The following is a 20,301-nucleotide window of genomic DNA, read 5'->3' on the forward strand; positions in this document are numbered from 1 at the left end:
GCGGCGCGTGAGGCTATCGCGCAGGCGAGTAGAAAATCGCTCAACTCCTTCCTCTCTCGCCGTTATCAGAGTCCCGCTATCTGCGCTTGCGCCTCGTGTCGCGGTGCTCGATCGAGCAGCGGAGACACCAGCGGCACGGACAGCGAGGAGGAAAGCGAGGACTGAGACGCCGACGAGGAGAGAGACGAGAGCGACGACGCAGACAGACTCGCGGACAGCCGAATGCTGCGGATCCCGATTCGCGCCGAGCTCACGCTTCTGGGGGTCGCGGAGCCTATCGAAGCCATGCCACTCGCCGCGCGCGCCTGCAGCGATGGAAGATACAGCGGAGACGTGCTGCGAGACGCGCCTGTGGTCGCGACTCTGGCGGAGTGCAGCGCGCGGAGAAGACCTTCGCTCGCGTCTAGGCTATCGATTCGCTCCAGCGATTCTCGGTCTATCGTCGGCGGCGCGCGAGGCGGATGGGAGAGAGAGGGTCGCGCCTCGCCCGCGGCTCTCTTCTCGCTCAATCCCGCTTCTCTACCTCGGAGTAGCCCGCCTCCGCGGCGCCGCCCTTCCCCTGAAGCTCGGCGAGCCTTCCGCCTTCTTGGAGCCCTGCGCCTCGTCTCGCCGCCCAGCCACTCACGCCTCTCCGCACGACAGGGCTGCGCTTGCCTTCGCCGTCTCGAGCCTGACTTTCCTCTTTTTCTCCAGAGACCTGTAGAGCCGCTAAGGGCCTGTTGGAGGCTGCTGAAGTGGCGTCGGGGGGGCGAAGGCTGCGCGTGGTGGAATGCGTCCACTCCCCCACATCGTCGCGCTGATCTGCAGAGAAGAGAGGAGAAAACGAGGAGAAGGGTGCTCTCGTTTGACTTACAACGTGGCGACTCGCTCCGCTGTCGTCTCGACTCTCCTTTCGCGGCGAAGCCCCGCCGAAACCCGAGAAGGCCGCGTCGTTCTGCGACGCTCTCGCGGTCGGCGGAGCGAAGACTGCCTCATACACAAGCATGCTGTCTTCTTCGGAGAAGCCAAGGCTGCCCAGAAGCGGCGCCGGCATGGAAGCCGAGGGCGACGCAAGGCGAGTCGACGCCGAGGAAGCGAGAAGACTGCTAAGATAGACCGGCCCGCAGCTCGGCTTCCTCGGTGCGTCGCTTCCTGAGGCTGGTGCACTCGCCTCTGGAGGACGAGCCTCTGTTTCTTCAGCGGGAGCGCTCGCTGAAGCGACGTGAGGCGCCCGGTCTTCTTGCTCGCGAGGCGCCGCGGGCCGCGAATGCCGCGGAGGCTCTTCTTCGCTCTGCGTCCCTCCGCATGCAGCTGCCCCCTTTCCGGCAGCCGCACACGCGTCAGACTCGCGCACGTCTTCCAAGGCGGAACTTTTAGTTTCTGCCGATGGGGCGTTGGTGTTTTCCGCACGCGCAGTCTCGCTGTCGTGTGCGTCTCTGCGGTTTGCCGCCTTCGTCCTTGCCTCCTCGAGAGCGGAGGCTGCGGCTTCTTCTCCAGCGGCTGCAACGGCAGCCTCGGCTGCTCTCCTCTCTTGCTCGACTCTCTTCGCCCCTCCGCGACGCGCGGCTGCTGGCCCTTTCGTCTTCTGCTTCCCGGCGGGGTTCGCACTCTCCAGTTCCGCGACTCGCTTCTCGAGTAAGAGCCGAATTTGAGAGAGGACTTCGACAGAGCGCCGTAAGCTCATGCATTCCTCTCTGAGGAAATCCCGCTCCTCCGTCACCTGCTGCTTTTCTCGTCGCAGTCGCTCCACGACTGCTGCGGAAGAGTCGCGCGCACCGGCCTCGAACCCGGTCTCAGCCTCCCGGAGAAGCGGATACTCTTCATCTTCCTTACTCGAGCGCTGCGTCGCTCTGCCCGCGCCGCGCGTGCGTTCTAGCGCTGCGCGACCCTCTTGCGCTGCCGTCGCTCCTTCGTTCGCCCTGCTGGGGTCGGTCCTTGGCGGCGCCTCGGAACTGTTCCCACTTGCCCAGCTGTCTCTGCGAGGGGAGGACGCGCGCGAGCGAGAAAACGCAGGCGCAGAGGCGAGCGGGCGCGTGTGTCCTGTGTCACTGTCGCCTTCAGGGTCGCCTCGAGACGCCGCCGATTGAGCGAGCGGCGTCGCAGTCTTTGCGCGCTCAGCGACTTCATGCAGATACTGAACCTTGTTCTCGACGTCTTCCATCTGCCGCTGCATGCGGTCGGCCGCGCAGACCAGAGTCTGAAGAAGGACGGCGCACTGTTCGCAGCCTTCCTCGTTCTCTCCCGGCCCCACGTTTCTCTCTTGAGACGTCTCGACTCTCTCCACGCAGTGTATGCGTCGCTCCGCCGCCAGAGGCGCGTCGCGGCTCACGCCGCCCGCCTGAACCGGGACTGAGAAGCTTCCTGTGTCTCTCTCCTCACACGCGTAGGGAGGCGGCTGCCGGCAGCGACAGTCCGCGACGGTGCTTGGCTCTTCTAGAGACGCCTCCAGCGCGTCCTCGCGCACGGGAACAGCCACCGACGAGGTGGAATGCGACGCAGCCGCCGTCGAGGTCGGGCGGCTCGAGTCCGTCTGCTGCAGCCCTGAACAAGGCTTCGCTGGGAGACAGGCAATGCGCAACGCTGGAGGGACACACGCGGAGAGAGACGGCAAAGGACGGTGCGCCTTCCCTTTCAGCGCGTTTTGCAGCAGGTCTTTCGAGCTCGAGCCGTAAGAGTTCTGTGATGACTCAAGGAGAGTGACCGGAGGTAGACCCGGAGACGGGTGAGAAAGAGGGCTCGCCGGAATCGCAGCGAGCGCTGCGGAGACAGCCATGCTTCCACCCTTTTCTCTTTGTCTGTTCTCATCCAGATCGTGGCCCCACCGCGTCTCCTCGGCAGAGTTGGGAGCAGCACAAGGGAACAATCCTTCTCGGTTCACGCGTTCACTTGGAGAACGTCCCACGTCAGTCAGAGGCTGGGCGTGGGGGGAGCTGCGTTTCCAGAAGAAAGGCGACATTTCTTCAGCTTGTTCTGCCCCGACAGCGGACGTAGACTTCTGCGCTGACAGTGTACATACGCCGGCACTCGAAAGCCACCCCGCGTTGTGAGCGAGTTTCGCGTCGTCGCCGCCATCCATGCTTGTGTGTCTGTCGTGCTCCATGCCTCGCGTGCTGCGCAGCTCCGGCGCTCGAGACTCTGCGCGTTCTGCGTGGACTCGCCCTTCGGCCTCGTCGTCCGCGTGGATGCCGCCGCCTGGGTGTTCTTGGGGCGCGGGAGAAGACGGGGAAGAAGAGGAAGTTGACAGGACGTTGCTGGATCTTCGCTCGAGCGACGCGCACTCTGTCTGTACTCCCGACCCGCCGCTCCTCGGTGCGAGGGCGAGGCCTCCTGAAGAAGGCGATCGCCTAACCAGCGAGGCGGAGAGAGGCGGATACGCGGACAGGACAGGCGAGCCTAAGGGGCGCGGTGGAGCATGAGGCTTGAGGGCAGATAGAGGCTGAGAGGCACCTGCGCCAGACGCAAGCGTCGGCGCACATGCAAGCGCCTGAAGGGGCACTAGGGACGCGCAGGCTGGCGCGGGAGACGACGCTGCGATCCCTCCCTCCACGGCGGCGCCAAAGGCGACTCGATGAGGAACCGCATGCGGAAGGTGCGCGGAGGAAGCCGCAAACGGCGACGCCACAGGGGCCGACGGCGCACTCCTGGCTGTTGCGAGAGGGTGGAGAGTCCATTCTCTTGCCTTGCGTGACGGTTTTGCCGCGAAGTCACCCCGCACCGAGCAGCAGGAAGCCCCGGCAGGAGTCCGGCTCCCCGAAGCGACAGACGTGGAGACTCGCGGTCGAAGGCAGAAAGAATGGACAGACGAAGACCAGGCGGCGAACGCGTGGTGCGGCTGCTGCGCAGAGAGCGGAGCCTGCGAACAGCAAGGCGAGGCGCCCGGCGGCACTCTCGCCGAGGCATCCTCCTCGCCCTGTGTGTACACAGGGAAGAGGCCTTCTGTCTGCACCACTCCGAAGGCCTGCTCGCCCTGGAAGCCCCATTGTAGATCCTCTGTCGCGAGAGGAAAACTATGCGGGCATCCGCCGAAAGAAGACGTGCGCGAACGCACAGAACACGGCGTCTTCACTAGCGTCCCGCGCGGTGTATGTACACCCGACGGCCGCCCAAGGCCGCACGCGGGTTCCTCTCGCAGAGGCCAGCCGGAGAAGGCATACGGGGACGCAGTGGTGGACGGGAGCCTCCCAACAGCTGCAGTAGAGAGCAGCGAAGACGGCGCGCGGTGTGTGTCTGCGGCTGCCGTGTCTCGAGAAGGAAAGCAGTTCGCATGGCGCAGGTCATGGGCCGCGCTCTCACCGGCAGCGCTGCACACACGCTCTTCATCTTGATTGAAGAATCGCATCGCTTCTATGTCTTGCCCGAAAGAGCGAAAACTGGGCACGGGACCGACGCAGACCGCGCCGGACTCCGTGTCTCGCACGGTATGGAAAGGCCGCAACAGCTCGCCTGACTGCATCTTCAGCATGAATCAGTGCAGAGGAGAAGGTGGAATTGGAGAGTGCGCGCGTCGGCGGTGCACGCACAACGTCTATTCCTTCCAACTTTTTATCAATCACGGCAAGGCTAGCGACGAGCCGGCACACCTGCGGCCGGCTGCCACATGGCAGCCTGTTCGACCTCCGGCGCGAGGCGTTTCCGCTGCAAAATACACGCGGTTACAGCGCCTAAAGGCTCGGAATTTCTGGATAATCGAACGGCTTCAGGCAGCGAAACTCCGTCAAACAGAGTTCCAATCCTGGACTTGAAGACGGCTTACGTGCTGGTTCCTTTCTGTGCTTGTTTCTCGACACCCCATGCACAACATGCACAAAACTGTCCTCATCAGCTCCTTAACTGACCTTCTACAGACATATGGCAACGTTAATCAACACAGAATGGCTCGATACACAGATGAATGTCGGCACTTCGTTCGAACACATCCTAGGGTTGTTTTGGTAGATTGTACGAACACACACGCAGAGAAGAAGCGTCTTTCGCACCAGCTGGAGAGTTCGACGGACGCCGACAAAAAGAAGAAGGAAGCAATATGAAGAATAGATGGGGAGATCGCGCTGCTGTCGGAATGTTGTCCGCAATCCACAAGACAGACGAGAAATTGCATGCGCAATGGTGTGCTACGTTCAGCGCAAGAAACGGACAGTGAGGAGGCACAAGGTCGAAGCGTGCCACGGGTTCTGGAATCGTCGCTCGGCTCCCAAAGCATTCACTTCCATGCTGAAAATTGTGCCCTGTGTTGCAGGGAGCACGTCAGGGCTCCCTGCAACACAGGGCAACGTTTCCAAGAACACGAAAAAGCGAACTTGGAAACGTTGCCTCCACCTTGAACAGTAGGTAGCTTGAAAGCGCGTCTTGCGCATTTGCGCCCACAGGGCCGGATGTGCCCTCCGGCATCCTCTTAGTCATAAATGCGAAGCAAACTACCGCAGAGTAGTATTCTTATGATACAATATCAGGATACCACCTCAAATTCTTCTATTCGACAACTCGGCGTTGTCTTGTAAATGGTTTTCTTTACGACAAGGCTGGTCTAGCACGCGACTGTTCTTAGCCTCTTTAGCTCAGTCGGTAGAGCGCCAGCCTTTTAAGCTGGTGGTCAGGGGTTCGAGCCCCCAAGGAGGCTTCTTTTTCCGTCAATGTTTTTTTCCCCAAAATTCTGCTGGTTATTGCGTTTTCGTCGTCACACTGTACGCGTTTGTCGTTGTTGTGTGTTTTTTTGAGGTTTATAGCCCCGCTGCTCCCTTCTTGGAATCTCGCCTGACGCCAATGGAACACTGGCAGGTGTGAAATGTGCAGTGCAGATGAAAGCGAGCTGGTGGTAAGTATCCGTCTGCCGAGTTCTTTGCCAGTCAACTCTGTTTCCTCTTGGCCTTCGTTGCATGTAACGACCGGGGGTACCTTCTGCTTGCCTCCTACTAAAACGAGAGGCGTATCCATCTGGTTTCTCTCTAGTTACTTACTAGCCACACAGACACGTACCCTCTCGCGTAGGCCGAGACGACAGCCCCTAAACCGGACGAATCGAGAGAGGAATCTCGTGAATACACTCTAGAGCCGCGAGGCCATGCAAGGGACGCCAAGGTCGGAGGTGGTTTCATCTCTTCCCCGCGCAGCGTCACTCTGAACGCCTACTCTCTGCGCGAGTCGAAAGCACACCGGTAAACCGAAACAACTGGTGTATTCGTTGTTTCCGCAGCTCTACTGTTCATGAACTCTTGCACGCTTCGCCGCCAAAACACGTGTGTGAGAAGGCGGAAGTAGACCTGAGGAGACTTTCCAGGGCGCTGGTCACTTAAATAGACTTGTAGAATATTTGAACTAACAGACGGTCAGTCTGAATGTGAACTGACACTCATGTAATGAATGAATTCTTTCTCGAAACACGCACGGGCTCGCGATGCACGGGAGACATCTTCTTATTCTTCTCCAGTTGGAGAGGTTTTAGCACACAAAAGTAGTTACGCAGGTGCTTCTCCGCCGCCCCGTTCCCTCCTGAGACGCAAATATGAGGCTCTAGATCTTTAGCACGAAACCGAGAGATCCAAAGAACCGACAAGAGCTATTCTTAGGAGGCGAGCGTCTTCCGCCTCAAGCAAACATGAACAAAATGTGTGGAGCCCCCCTGTGGCCTTCAGCTTCCGCGGATCAGTAGGCCTCCTCTATACTCAAGATGACTCTGCCGCGAGATGCAGAAGACCGATTTCGTAGAGATGCGGTATAGCGCCACTCCGCGCAATGCGAAGCACAACGACGGCGCATCGCACCGTGCCCTGAACACCGTGCCTCCCTGAAGGGCACCCGTGAGCGGTCTGAAAATCTTTTTTGAAAACTGCGTCTCCCCCCTCCTCTCATGAACGGGAAAAATCGCAAATAAAAGCTGCATTGACGCGTGAACGCCAGACACCCCCGCTCCGCCACCCCATCTCGTGTATCCTCGCGGTTTCTCAGCGAGCGGAAAAAAAATTCTTAGCCTTTGTTTGCGAGGTAAAGCGCGCGCCTTGCGAGAGCAGAAACAGAGCCTGTAGTTTCGTATTCTTCTCGACTAATCCAAGCATCTTCATCTAGCACTGCAACTCTGCCTGAGGCACCAGCACACGAGAAGGCAAGAGCCAAGTAAATGCACACGGTGCTTCAGGCTCGTTCAGCAAGACTTGCCTCGTTCCTTTAGTTCGTGACGAGTGCAAGACGTCTGATGGAGACCGGAAATCTGTCGAAAGCGACAAGTTCTATAAGAGTCTCGTAGGGGGCTCGAACCCCTGACCACCAGCTTGAAAGGCTGGCGCTCTACCGACTGAGATAAGAAGGCTACCATGACCCTGCCACTTTCTGTAAACGCTGAAATTTCCCCCGTCATAAAAAAGAACCGACCCCATTATCTACACGGCAGCCCTTTGGAATGTGCAGGTCTGAGAACGCACACGGGATGCGCATTTCTGTACTTAGAGGCCACGGCAACCCATTTCGCGGGCGACCTCCACCCGAGCGTATGTCGGTGGAACAACCACCTCGAAGCATCGACCGTGTTCCTGTCCTCTCATCAGAGACATCACGAGGGCGATCGTGGCGCTTATGACCCGCGGGCTGCTTTCTCACGGAACCGTTTCACCCGCGAAGGATATATCAGCAGCGGTCGAGCGCGAAAAAGCATATAGACTGATGATTCGGGTGCGCTGTCGCGCCGATTAGCGAAATGAACACCAAAATGCTCAAAGGAATTGCGTCCTCTGGCATGTATGTCTATGAATCATCAACCTTCAGCGGTATCCTCAATTCATGCGCAAGTGATCACCTGATTTCCTTTGCCTGCTGAGCATACGCTTTTCTATCGCGCCCCGAGTGCCAGGTCAGTTCGCCTGTTTTGGCCTGGTACCCTCTGCGTTCGCAGCCTAGGCACCTAAGATTAGCTATCGACGCGCTTGTACCCCGTGATTTACCGCGATCCCTGGTTTTCTTGCTGCTTCATGCAAGATGAGTAGGCAAATTACCGTGTAAAACCCTCTCTCCCTCCAATAGTTTTTTTTTCCTCGACAGCGTCGCCGTTCTAACTTACCAAAGGCGGAAGCCCCGCGAAAGGCTGCCAACTGGGGGTCGCTAGACACATGCAAGCAGATCCTGGAAGGCAGGAAATTGACGAGAAAAGCAAGCGAAAGACAAACTTGAAGAAACCAGGTCAGCGGAACAGTGGCGACGTGACGAGGGCGGAGAACGGGAAAAAAGATGCGAAGCGAAGCGAGAGGTGAAAAATAATAAACTTCATGGTAGCCCCCAATTAGGAACACTTGGAGAAGCAACATATTTATACATATGCAAGAAAATTTTTGTAGATCGCGAGCACACTAACACAGACAGGCTTCACCGTCACGTACTTCCCCGCATCGAAAAGCGTAGAATCTTCTTCAACCGCTGCTGCAAACGTCAGCGAACAGAGGCCCTGGCAGCGAGAGGCTCCCTGCGCATGCTACCAATACATCTCTGTGCCAGTTATGTTTCGCAGGACCGACAGCAGGGGCAGGAGATCCTTCCGTAAGTGAACCAGTAATGGGGCTGAGCAGCAACCTACGGGGCTTCATCTTTTCTCCGCATATAAGCCGAAGTGTCGGAGCTTTGCCAAGCCGTACGCAGCTCTTCCTCCAATCTGAACACACCCGCCAGGCACAGACTCTCGATAGAAAGCCGGCGGCGCGCGTAAGAACAGGGCCCGGGAACGCGAGACTTCTTCAACAGAACGAAAGTCCGTCTGCAACGCGTGAGAGGCGGATACTCCAGTGTTGATGTGGTCAGCGTGTACGTAGAAAAACGCCGTAAATGTTCCCACGATACAAATCCATCTAGCGCAGTACGCGCGACTGAATGTGTGCGTTCATCAAAATACATGTATGATATGTATGTTATGATACATGAAAAGGTATGTATGTACGGACAGTATGTATGTATGTATGTATGTATGTATGTATGTATGTATGTAATGCATAATATGTATGAATGTGAGGATATATGTACGTAGGTATATATATATATATATATATGCGTATGGTGTACATTCACGGCAGGCTGCTAGAGGTGAAATCTGCTCTGCTCCCACGCATCTGCCTTCACGCTCATGGCCGCACGATTGACTCCAAGGACGTTTTTTTACCGCGTTGCGAAATTCGGGAGTTTCGCTGTGCCGCCGACGAGGCAGAGGCGCGAAAGCCAACGCGCGCGCTCGCAGACAGTTCCGCTGCCGAAGGCGTCGAGGATGATATGGCTGAGGCTCGACTGCTGCACAGCGAAGCGAAGAACGAAGCAGACAGAGCGGAGGATGAATCGAGCCCATTTCTTCTAAAAAAAGAGACAGGAAAGAGAGGTGGTAACGGAGCCACACAAGCAGGATGCCCATCCTCTGTTCGAACTGAAGCAGGCGTGCACATTCCCGTCATCCTTCTGTAAATGACGGGAGACAGGGCCTTTATCTGGTACCGTCTCTGTCGTGAAAAGCACAGACTGTGTCGCGCTTGGAGTGGGACTCCGAAAGCGTCTGCCAAAAGCAAAAGCCTCTCCCCATGCCTGCACGGGCGCGCGCCGCAGAGAGGAGACTCAGTCAGAATCAAACGCTTGCGTCTCTCGCAGAAAGCCGCTGGCTAGCTCGCCTTTGCGTCAAGATTTGGACTGACCGACGTCGAGTTCACGACAGGCGAGAGATTCGCGTTTCTGAGCAACTGCGGAGTGAAGAAAATCTCGGGGTACAGAAAAGCCTCTGCGGAAGGCTGAAGCACCGCGCCGCTGTAACCACAGGCACACGCAGAAGAAAAGACTCGTGAGACGGCCGAGCGCGAGGAGAGGCCTCGCCAAAACAAACAAAATATGCATGCGACGAAGAAGGAGGCGACGGTAGACGGAGACAGAGAAAAAAGACCACGACAGGCAAATGACCAGAAACAAAAGGAGGAGCTGAGACCCTCGATTTGCACCACAAAAGCGGATACTCTCGTGCCGCAGACCTCTGCATGACGAAGGGCGGAAGCAGCTGGCGATGCCTGCGGTGAAGCTGAAGATCTGCAGCGGGGTTCACACTGAGAAGCACGCAGAGAACAAGGAAAGCAGAAGAAACATATCGATGCAGACCCGCTCAGCGAGAGTGAGACAGCTGCGCGCCTCATCAAAGACCAGCGAGAAGCAGGAAAGTCTTCACAGACTCTTCTTCTTCGGCAGGCTCATCTTCACGAGAGGTGGACGGAGAGACAGCGACAAAACTCAGCACATCGTGTCGCGTCTCCCTCTTCCCTCGGGAGTTTCTTTGGTATTATGCGGAACGTGAAAGGCCCTTCCCTGCTAGCAGCAAAACCCTAAACCGTTATGGCTTTCAGCGCACCCGTCTCTGTGCGTATACTCGTTTTCTTCCTCCCCCTCTATCTATCTATCTCTATCTCTCTATCTCTATCTATCAATCTGTCTATCTATCTGTCTCCATCTATCTGCCTACATATATACCCCTATCTCTCTTTCTGTCTATCTATGTATCCATCTCTATCTTTCTACCTATCTGTCTATCTCTGTCTCTATCTCTAACTTTATCTATCTTTATCTACCTATCAATCTGTCTGTCTACCAATCTCTAACTATCTGTCTATCTATAAATCTATCTGTCAATCTCTCTCTGGGCGATGTCTCCAAACCGTCTCGCCCTCACTTCCGCCGCGCGCCGCACCTGACAAAGCAGCGCTCCTCCTTGTAGCGCGCCGCGTCTCTCCAGCTCATGCCTCGTCGCGTGCCGCGCCCGCCTTCGCCGCGTCTGTCTTGGTGAAGAAGCACAAGCGAGGTCAACAGACTCCCCGCCCCAGTGTCTGTCTGGTGCAGCGCATGCGTCCACGGCGTCAGCGCCCAGCCGCAGACCGGCACCACGCGTATCGCCGCCTCGCCCGCGTCAACCATCAGAAGGCCTGCGCAAAACGCATAGCGATACTCGAGAAAGGAGGCGATGCAGAGACGCAGAAAAGTTCCTGCGAAATGCAACGCGTCCAGCCGCAGCCGCAAGCAGGCGCGTACACCTGACGAAAGAAAACAGAGGAATACACGTGTTGGGAAGTGCCCGTAAAGGGCGCCGCCCCTGTGCCGAGGAAAAAGACAGAAACAAACAAACGACGACAGAGAGAGTTGAAGGAAGAAAAAGGCAGGCCCCGGAGCTTCTGGAGATCTGTGCATGTAGAGGCACACACGACGGGAAGGCGAAAAGATAGAAACCGCAGAAACAACAACTCGCGCTGTTGCCTCACCTTGCTCGGCGCTGCGCTGGTCTTCGGGCAGAAGGGACAAGTGATGGTAGGCCGCCATGCGTACGTCTGCGACCAGTTTCACAGCTGCAGACGTGAGAGCGAAACAGGAAAAATGGAAAAAAATACTCGAAAAATCAAAAGGCGCTCCTATCAGCCTCGGATATCTGAGGCACGTCGAGTTGCAATGCATCACAGAAGCGAGCGCCAGAGTCTGTCTCCGCAGAGCGCTGCAACCGGCATAGGCACGACAGGTCAGCGATGCGCGATGCCGCCGCAGTGCGGAAGAGACACTTCACGAGACGCAGCCCCGCGTTGGCGTGCGCTGTTTCGTTCCTTCGTTTACCTCCGAAGACCGCTCCACGAGTCTCCAGTGACCAGCGAAGCAAGCAGCTGGCGAGCCGCTGGTCACAGACAACCGGCACGAGGGCGAGGAGGGCCCAAGGCATCTCCGCCGACGGCAGGTCTCGCTTGTTCCCCGACTCGGGGTTCGCGCAGTCACTCAGCAGCTGCAGACAAACACACAAGCAAATATACATACGCATACACGGAGGAAGCAGAGCCAGAGACCCAGAGAGATAAAACAGACACGCGCGAGCCTACGCGGAGCTCGAATTGTGACTCCTCGTCCTCCTCTTCGTCTCCGCTCCCTCCTCGTACCTTTTCGAGAGCTGCATCGATGATGACGAAGAGATTTTCATACGAGTCTGCAGAGTCAGCAAGCGGATGCCTGGGATGCGCCGCGAACACGCGAACTACCTCCGCTGCTTCCCCAGCCGCACGCGCCGCGGCTGCAAACGCCTCGTCGCCCACAAACGTCTGCCAGGCACAAAGTGCGAGGAAAATGAAAGGCAAAACAGGCGTCGGGAGGAGAAAGGACAAAACGTGAGATCATAGAAAGCACACTGAGCAACGCTCGTTGAGAACCGCGAGCGAGAGGCTACTCAACAGAAGGGAGAGGAAGGAAAGGAAGCGGAGAAAACGGGAGGAATGCAGGAGGCATGTTAGAACGTGGACGAAAACACTGCACGAGGAAGAAAAAGGCGGAGCATTCTACAGATCTAGGGATACTTCTGCGTCTGAGAGCTAGCACATCCAAAAAAATCTAGAGGGCCCCAGAAGGAAAACTACTTCTCGCGACTACGTGCGAGGCGCGGCAGGCAGTTTCCTTTCTCGCTTCTGTCTACTGAGCCAAAGCCGCATGCACGATCTAGTCCCCAAAACGCCAAGACAGATAATCTGCGAAACAAACGTGTTCTTCGAAGGCACCAAACGCCGCCGCGAGCCTCGAGTTCAGAGCGTCAAGCGCAGCGTAAGAAGACGGTGAGAACCTGGTTAGCGTGCCGACCTTGGGAACGGTAAGAGGCGCATGCAGATCGCCAGATGGTGACGCTTCGGCTGTGCGCGAGAGGAACGCAGGGAGGCGGTGCTGCGGCGTCTCGTCTCCTGCAAAGCCAGTGCGAATCTCGCTGAGCCACAGAGAGAAGGAAATACCGCACATGAGTCAACCAGATGAGGCGGAAAATGCAGACTCTTTCAACGGAGAGAAGACGAGAGAGAAGAGAAGGGGGTGGATACCAAGGAAGAGAGACGCGCTCCAGCGCTGCCGCGGCAGCAAAGGAAACGCGCGAAAGCCAGAAAAATAGGGCAACCGGCGGGAAACAGAGCTGAGAGCAGAGAGGCAGATGACGCGCACAATTGAAGGGCGCGTTGAGACAGAGAACTCAAACGAGTCAGCCGGAAAAACGTGGAAAAATGGAGACGGGCAACGGGCAAAAGTGCCGCGACCCAGAGGAGAGGTTGACTTGATATGGAAACACTCGAGAAGGGAGCAGGGGAACAGAGACCGGAATGCAGACCGATGCACGCGCGCAGATTAAAAAGAGGTACGGGCAGCGGCAAAGACAGTTCTCAGAGAAAGAAAACGGTGCAAAAAACGCACGCACACACACACACACACACGACGCGAATTGGATGCAGAAATGAAACAGAGCAGAGGTGGAAAACAGGCAAACGAAGGGCACAAATCTTTGTCAACAAACGTATTTCCGTGAGGGCGACGCCATACCTTGTCCCGATCTCGAGAATGACAACGACGACGTTTTCTGCCTCGCTCACATATTCAGCTTCCAGCGACCTTCGCAGGGTCTGACCCATTGACAAGGAGACCTCCTCTCGAGACTTTCCTGCATTCTGCATCTGATCATTCTCCCGTTTGGCTTGCTGCGCCAGGGGTTCGGTGGAAATGGCGAACGCAGAACAGATGTTCGGATCTTCTCGGCAGAGTGAGCCCTCCATTCGGCAACGGGTGTGACGAGAAGAAAGGAGGCTTGGATAAAAGGAACGGAATGAGAAGCCAGCTAACGAAAAACAGAGAGGGCTACAAAAGAGAAGACGATTGGTGCAGAGAAGATGGCAGCGGGGCCAAGCACATGCTCAGGTTCGCGTTGCGCTGCATACAGATCCATTTTCCTGAACGTGGCCTCACGGCTGAATGACGGGTGAGACCGCCACAGAAGTCATGCAAACAGCTTTCTGGGAAGCTGTGAAAGAGCTAAGAGCCGATAAAACGGAAGGAAATGACAGGGAGTCGGCTTTTTGTGGACGATGACAAGGACAGTCTGGGCGGGCTCTGAGGGGCAGCCATCCAACGCCGAAAGGATGCTCAGAAAAAATGAGCGGTCGGCAGCGCGGAATCGGAGACCCTGTGATAATGGCATCGAAATACGGGCTCAATTGACTGCGCTTAAGCCGTCCTGAAGCTGATCCAGCCTACAATCGGTGAAAAGCGTGTCCATTCCCGAGTGGAGTACTCCACAGGGGGGCTGGTTGTGTCTTGAAAAGTCGCGCGTCCACGGCTCGAAAAAAAGAAACGAGATGCAGTTACACGAAGCAGGATTGGCTCCTTTCGAAAAAAAGAAAAGCGAAACTGCAAAGATCAAAGCGCCCAATATAGACGTCAGTTTCCGGTGTGGTGTGAGCACCCAACCGCCGAGCTGTCCGTTGTGACGCCAAAGGGAATCCTCCTTCGCTGCCTGCGGTCGGACGACGGCGGCTGACACGAACACAGGAGTGTTGTGAGAGATAGGAGAGCTGTGTCGAGACATGGAACGAGAGAAATGGTTTCTGCGACCTGGGATATCACCCCGTAACTCCAGGAAAGCGGCAAAGCGGCAACGCTCGCCGCTGTCGAGCAATGAGTCTTGAAACCGCCAGCTGCAGGGCGTGTGTATGTATACCTCAATTGCTTTGTTTCGGACCTTCCCAGAACGCGAAATCCATCAGAGAGCGACAATGTTCCACGCTGTCACTGTAGAAACAGGACGCTGTTGCTGAACACTCCGTTATTCCCGATTTCTCAAGAACAAACCTCTAAAACTTGCTCGCATGTTTACCTTTCATGTGCATGCACACTTTGTTACAACGGTGGATCCCTAGCCTGCGGAGAGCGACCCGGGTAAGATGGCCACAGTGCGGAACATGTCTGCCTGTCTGTCTGTCTGTGTGTTTCAGTCGTTTCGTTTCGAGGCAGTTTTTACTCTGTCTTTCTCTTCTTCTAGTCATTGTGTGATCTAGTGCCGTGGTTTGTGACAGGAAAGTGCCCCTGATTAGCCGGAGTTTGCGCGGACCTGCATGTCCGTCCGATACGCCGACAGGGGACAGGAGGACAAAGCGGAACGAAACATCCGGGTTGACACCGGTAGGCTTTTTCTTTTTTTGTGTGGCAGGAAGACGGTCTCCGCCAAGCAAAGAGCACCGATGCACTTCGTCTGGCTTCTAATAACCTCGTTCGCCGTCCCGTTTCTGCTTCGCTGCAGCCAGTTCCCCGTTACAGCGTCCTTCGCGTTTATTTGCGTGGACAGCAGAATCACTTGCCTCGTCGTTTCTGACCTGTCGTCCCTTTTCTTTTCTCTTTCTGCTACCAAAACGAATCCATCGTGGATGTCGTCGGCTCGCTGCAGTTTTGTACGCCCCCTCTCAGCCAGCACTTTCCTCCCTTGTCTTCCACCAAGCCACTGCTGCCGCCGGCTGTTTTTTTTTTTTCTCTGTGCTGTTGTCTTCTTTCTTTTTTCCGCATTTCTCCTTCCGCCACCCCAGCGTTCCGCCTTCACGAATGCTCCTAAGCTCACGAATGCGTGAGTTCACGTCTCTCCAGCCGTCGCATGCAGCATCTCTTTTTTCCGTCAGTCACCGCGGCTCTCTTGGAGTCGTCTTTCAGAGCTGGTTCAGGAACGCGAAAGCGACTGGTGCACAGGGCGAGGTCTCTCGTGTCTGCCTTTCACGCTTGATATTCTAGTCTCACTCACTCTTTTTTCGCCATCAAACATCCAACTGCTCGCTCGACCAGGAGCGGGGACAGTTCGACGGCGCTTCGCTCAGCTGTTCCTTGCACTCCTGTGCAAAGCTCGACCCGCTGACTTGTAGCGTCCGCTGCGGCCGCCTGGCGAAGACGCTCGGCTCTGCGTGCTTGAAGGTTCTCCAGGCCGTCTGAATCGAGCGAAAGAGCCTTTCCTCGCTGCGGAGTGAGGGAACCAGTTCTTATCCACAGAAACCGCAGCTTGTGGAAAATGAGCGGACCTACTATGAGCGCTGCGGCGGCCGGAGAGCCGCAGGTGGACTCTCTCACGTCGTTCGCCTCTGTCGCGGGGCTCGTTGCCAACAAAATTGTAAGTGGATGTGTATATATCACTCGTGCTGCCGGCTTTTTCCACTGCCCTCTCGCACTTCCTCGGGTATCAGACCGCCAAGGAGTTTCTTCGCGTCCCCCATTCGCCAGACTCGTGCGCGCGCGCCGAGCTCTTCTCAAGCTAAATTTCCCATGCGACAACTGCCTTTGCAAGCCTGGCTTCATCTATTGCTGCAGGCCTCCACTCTGGGTTGGGATGTGACCGTGTGAAGAGAGATTCTCTAAATCTGTTTGCTCTCTATTTCCGTTCTCTTCGTTTGCTTGGCACCTATGCAACTGTTCGTCCTGCCTCTTCTCGCAGAGGGTTTCTACACCCATTCTTTTGCCTTCGGTTCAGCTCTACGCTCTCCCGCTGTGCTGCACGCACCAATATTTTTCGCTTTTTCCTTCTCCTGCGTCTGCAGGTCGTCGTTCACCCGATCGTCCTCCTCTCCGTCGTGGATCACTACAACCGCGTTGCCCGAGGTACTGCACGCCGTTTTTTGGATTCGTGCCTTCTCAATTTCTTCGCGTCTTCAAGTTCTCTTCTCGCTCCTCACACGCGATACATGTTAATATCCCGATGCATATTGTGTGTGAATGTCTCGATTGTCGCCCTGTGCGTGGACTCACGCGTGTCTGTCTCTACGTACGTTGCTTTAGAGGAAGGAATTCAACGATGAGTGTTGGAGCTGCCCCGCGAGCTCCGTTCGTCCGCAGGCCTGTGGTGCATGCGTCTGCATGCATCGGCTGTCTGGCCTCTCGGGTTACGAGTCTCCCTCATTTCGAATTTTTAAAAACTTTTTTCTCCACTCTTGCCTCGCAGGCACGAGTCGCCGAGTGGTAGGCACGCTGCTGGGCGAGGTCTCCAACGGCGAAGTCCACGTAACCAACAGCTTCGCGCTCCCTTTCGAAGAAGACCCTAAAGATCCAAATGTCTGGTTCCTTGACCGAAACTACCATGAGCACCTCTTCCACATGTTCAAAAAGGTGGGACGGCGCGGGCGGGAGGAGTGTTTCGCTTTCTCTGCAAAGGAGCGCAAACGCGGCGGGGGCGGGAGCATGCGAGGCCTGTCTGCACTTCTGTCTGTCTTTGAGAGAACACTCGTGCTTCCATCTTTCTGGGTTTGTTTGTCGTTACGTGAAGGTTTTTTCGGTGAATCACGGGGCGTGCAGCGTATGGGCGATCGCGGGGCCTGTGCCCGAAGGCGTATGTGAGAGCTTGCGGTCTTCGAAGAGCGCTTCAGGGAAGCAAGGAAGGTCACGTTTTGGGTATGCGTTCGCGATTCCTGTTGCGCGTGTTGCGGCCTGTGCACGGTCACGCGAGACTTGCCTGCGCGGTCATTGTCGCTCCTCTGCCTCCGCCGTTGACGCGGCTTGGCGTCTTTTTGAGCGCCTGCCTGCAAGGCTCCCAGACGCACCTGGGTGCGTGTTTTTTCAGGTCAACACACGCGAGAAGATCCTCGGGTGGTATAGTACAGGCCCGCAGGTTCGCATGACCGACCTCGAGATCCACGAAATCTTCAGGCGCTACACGCCGAACCCCGTCTACGTGATTGTCGATATCAACCCCAAGGTGGGAGAGCGAAGAGTGGCAAACTGAAGAAGTCGCGAGACGGCACGAAGCGAGGAAACGAACCAGGGCGGGCGTGTGCACATGACGATCCACGCGTGCGTCGTCTGAGAAAGGCTGCGCTCTGAAAGACGTAATTGAGGGAGGGCTGAGAGTCGATAACGAGCGCGCCGCGAGCGTCTTTAGACGCCGGCAGCCACGGGGAGAGAATACGACCCCGAGAAAACTTGGCGCCCTCGGCCCTTTTCTCTGTTTTTTTTCTTCTCGCAGGATTCGGTAGTCCCTACGAAGGCGTACTACTCCTTCGAACAGCCGACGAGCGACCGCGAGTTTCGACGCACGTTCGTGCATGTGTCCTCGACAATTGGTGAGTCATCATTCTTGCGTTAGAGCGCCGGGAATTCTCAGCTTACCATAGCAAAAAACGCGGAACGGGCGACCCAGTTGCTTGAGATGAGACGGAGAGGGGAAGACATGACGGTCATTGCACAGACAGAAGAGCTGAAGATGAAGCGAGATGTTTACTCTGCTCGCTGGCCTCCTACTTCTCTATGCATATATATATATATATATATATATATATATATATATATATATATATATATACCTATATGTCTGTATACATGCGGGTGGATCAAGTCGTATCGAGTTATCCAGCCGCGATGACTCCGTGATGTGAGGTTGCGGAGACAAGGCGCTGATGTGCCTATCGGACAAACAGGCATCCAGCAATGGCATGTGAAGGCATTTAAATGTTAACTTTTTCTGGATGCATGAGGGTGGATGCACCTACATGCGACAAGGAAGGACGGCATAGCAGAGAGGAGTCTGTCTTTCTGTTGTGTTCCAGGCGCCTTGGAAGCGGAGGAAGTCGGCGTTGAGCATCTGCTCAGGGACTTGAAGAACGCGTCGACATCCACTCTTGCGACACGAGTAAGAAAGAGCGACAGAAAATAGAAAGAGAGAAAACCGGCAAAGCATGCGTTAGACAAGGTTGCGCAGCGCTCAGAGAAGAAGAAGAAAGGGCCCTTGTAAGTGGCTCGGATATGCCAAGAGAAGGAATGCGCGACAGCCCCGTGCTTCGCAGTCAAATCAGCCTCGTGTGTGTCTTCCAGGAGTCTCTAAGTGCTCTTAACACTACATAATACATTAAAACGCAACACGTAAGGAAATGGGGTACGTAGAAAACTACAAAACAGATGCTCAAATATGGAGAAGCACCGGTATTTATATGGAATAGATTTACAGTATCTCTGAACATGTTTTTTTCTGCTTTTCATGGCTACCGGGTTTATTGCCTCAACAGCGCATAGTGAAGATCCGGCGGACCGCGTCGTCTCAGCATGCTTAGCCATTCTCTTGTCGGCTTTCTCTTCTGGAGAGCGCTGTCTTGCTTCCTTTTTCTCTTCCCACGTGGAAAACAAGAAACGGCCCGTATGCTTCGCGTTTGAGGGAGACGCGGAAGTTGCCTGTCGATTGTCGGGAGATCCTGAGGCTGCGCGGCCGCCGCAGATGCGCACGCGGCGTCGTCGAGTTCGGCTGTACCTCGTCTCTTGATGGAGGGCGCGCGTGACTACGCGCCGCGAAGAAGCTGCAGGCGAGGGCTAGGGGCGGCATCAGCTGCAAAACTTCATGGCTGGTGTTTCTTTCTTGTGTGCCTCTTCCTGCGTGCGAAACGGCGACAGGTGGCAGACAAGCTCTCGGCGTTGAAGCTGTTGATCGGCAAGATCCAGGAAATCTACGCGTATCTGCAGGATGCCGCAAACAAGAAAATCGTGGCAAATCCGAGCATCATGTACACCATCCAGGTGAGACGCGGCCATCGCAAGGTTGGCTGAGATCGCGCGAGAGAAGTCTCATTTGAGGGAAAAGTACGGCATGTGCGTGGGCGCGGTTGTCTACTTCGCGTATGCATGTTTCATCTTCTGTAGTTCTTCGAGAGTGTCTCGTGCCGAGCTCGCGAGGACTGTCGGCGTCTCTCTGCAAGTTTGTGAGGGTCCGTTCGCGGACAGCGCTTCGCGTCTCCCGCAGCTGCTGCAGGGCAGCCTTTTGGACTTTTTCTCGCGTTTCTGGGTTGTCTGCGCAGGACATCTTCAACTTGCTTCCCGACTTGGGCAACCCCGAACTCATCGAGGCCTTTGCCATCCAGGCCAACGACACGATGCTGGCGCTTTACCTCGGTGCGCGGCTGGACTCACTCGAGGCTTCAGCCAAGTTGCTGCAGGCGGGAGACGCTACATACACTGCAAAGAGCGAGCAAAAAATGATTCAGTCGAGTTGAGGACGGAGAACGTCTCAAGGAGCGCGCACGCGATGAGGAGAGGGCGAGGATGCGAAATATGCTTTGGGGGCGCCCATATCTCGCGCGTCCAACTGTGTCGGTGGATGCATGCGTTCAGGCAGCGTGGTGCGTTCGGTGCTAGCTCTCCACAACCTCATCAACAATAAAGTCGAAAACAAGCGCGCCAGCGAGGCGAAAAAGGAAAAGGTGAGTCGTGGGTGCGGGTGATTTGTCCTTTCGCGGGTGGCGCAGAGAAGCACGAAGGGCGCGAGCAGAACTCGCCATATCGTCGTCCTCCAGTCAGGCTGTCCTGCGCATTTCTATATTAGATGATCCTCAAAAGTGTCGTTGATTATAATTTCAATGTACAACTGTTATGAGTATCGTGTATATGTGTAAGGATGTTAACACTAGATGGTGGCAGGGTTCCGCCTCCTCTCTCGCTGGCCTCAAAGTCCGCTGAGGTGTTGGATGTTCCGTGCAGGAAGACGAAGAGGCGGAAGACAAGAAGGAGGCCAACGGGGACGCGAAGAAAGCCGACAAGGCAGGCGCGAACTAA

At 56.0% G+C, this 20,301-nt stretch overlaps 3 protein-coding genes and 2 non-coding genes across 5 annotated transcripts; 2 read left to right on the forward strand and 3 right to left on the reverse strand.

The window, feature by feature from the left end:
* Nucleotides 1–65: 65 nt before the first annotated feature.
* Nucleotides 66–4,441, reverse strand: BESB_052430 (uncharacterized protein; the record flags this gene model as incomplete). Its single annotated transcript, XM_029363678.1, has 2 exons — nt 66–305; nt 524–4,441. 2 exons carry the CDS (start codon nt 4,439–4,441, stop codon nt 66–68), a joined length of 4,158 nt encoding a protein of 1,385 aa, XP_029219601.1.
* Nucleotides 4,442–5,523: 1,082 nt separating this feature from the next.
* Nucleotides 5,524–5,596, forward strand: BESB_057780. Its single transcript has one exon. It is a non-coding gene; the product is annotated as a tRNA-Lys (tRNA).
* Nucleotides 5,597–6,939: 1,343 nt separating this feature from the next.
* Nucleotides 6,940–13,520, reverse strand: BESB_052440 (actin-like family protein; the record flags this gene model as incomplete). Its single annotated transcript, XM_029363679.1, has 12 exons — nt 6,940–7,052; nt 8,024–8,085; nt 8,534–8,608; nt 9,110–9,234; nt 9,627–9,735; nt 9,954–10,025; nt 10,661–10,892; nt 11,226–11,309; nt 11,569–11,723; nt 11,845–12,041; nt 12,571–12,691; nt 13,291–13,520. The coding sequence occupies 12 exons, from the start codon at nt 13,518–13,520 to the stop codon at nt 6,940–6,942; spliced, it is 1,575 nt and encodes a 524-aa protein (XP_029219602.1).
* Nucleotides 7,207–7,279, reverse strand: BESB_057750. Its single transcript has one exon. It is a non-coding gene; the product is annotated as a tRNA-Glu (tRNA).
* Nucleotides 13,521–15,790: 2,270 nt separating the features above from the next.
* BESB_052450 (Mov34/MPN/PAD-1 family protein) lies at nt 15,791–20,301 on the forward strand (the record flags this gene model as incomplete). Its single annotated transcript, XM_029363680.1, has 10 exons — nt 15,791–15,889; nt 16,314–16,374; nt 16,715–16,878; nt 17,330–17,464; nt 17,732–17,828; nt 18,312–18,394; nt 19,147–19,269; nt 19,548–19,641; nt 19,861–19,949; nt 20,227–20,301. 10 exons carry the CDS (start codon nt 15,791–15,793, stop codon nt 20,299–20,301), a joined length of 1,020 nt encoding a protein of 339 aa, XP_029219603.1.

The sequence above is a fragment of the Besnoitia besnoiti genome, chromosome IV (genome assembly GCF_002563875.1).
Source record: "Besnoitia besnoiti strain Bb-Ger1 chromosome IV, whole genome shotgun sequence".
NCBI classification, from domain to species: Eukaryota; Apicomplexa; class Conoidasida; order Eucoccidiorida; family Sarcocystidae; genus Besnoitia; species Besnoitia besnoiti.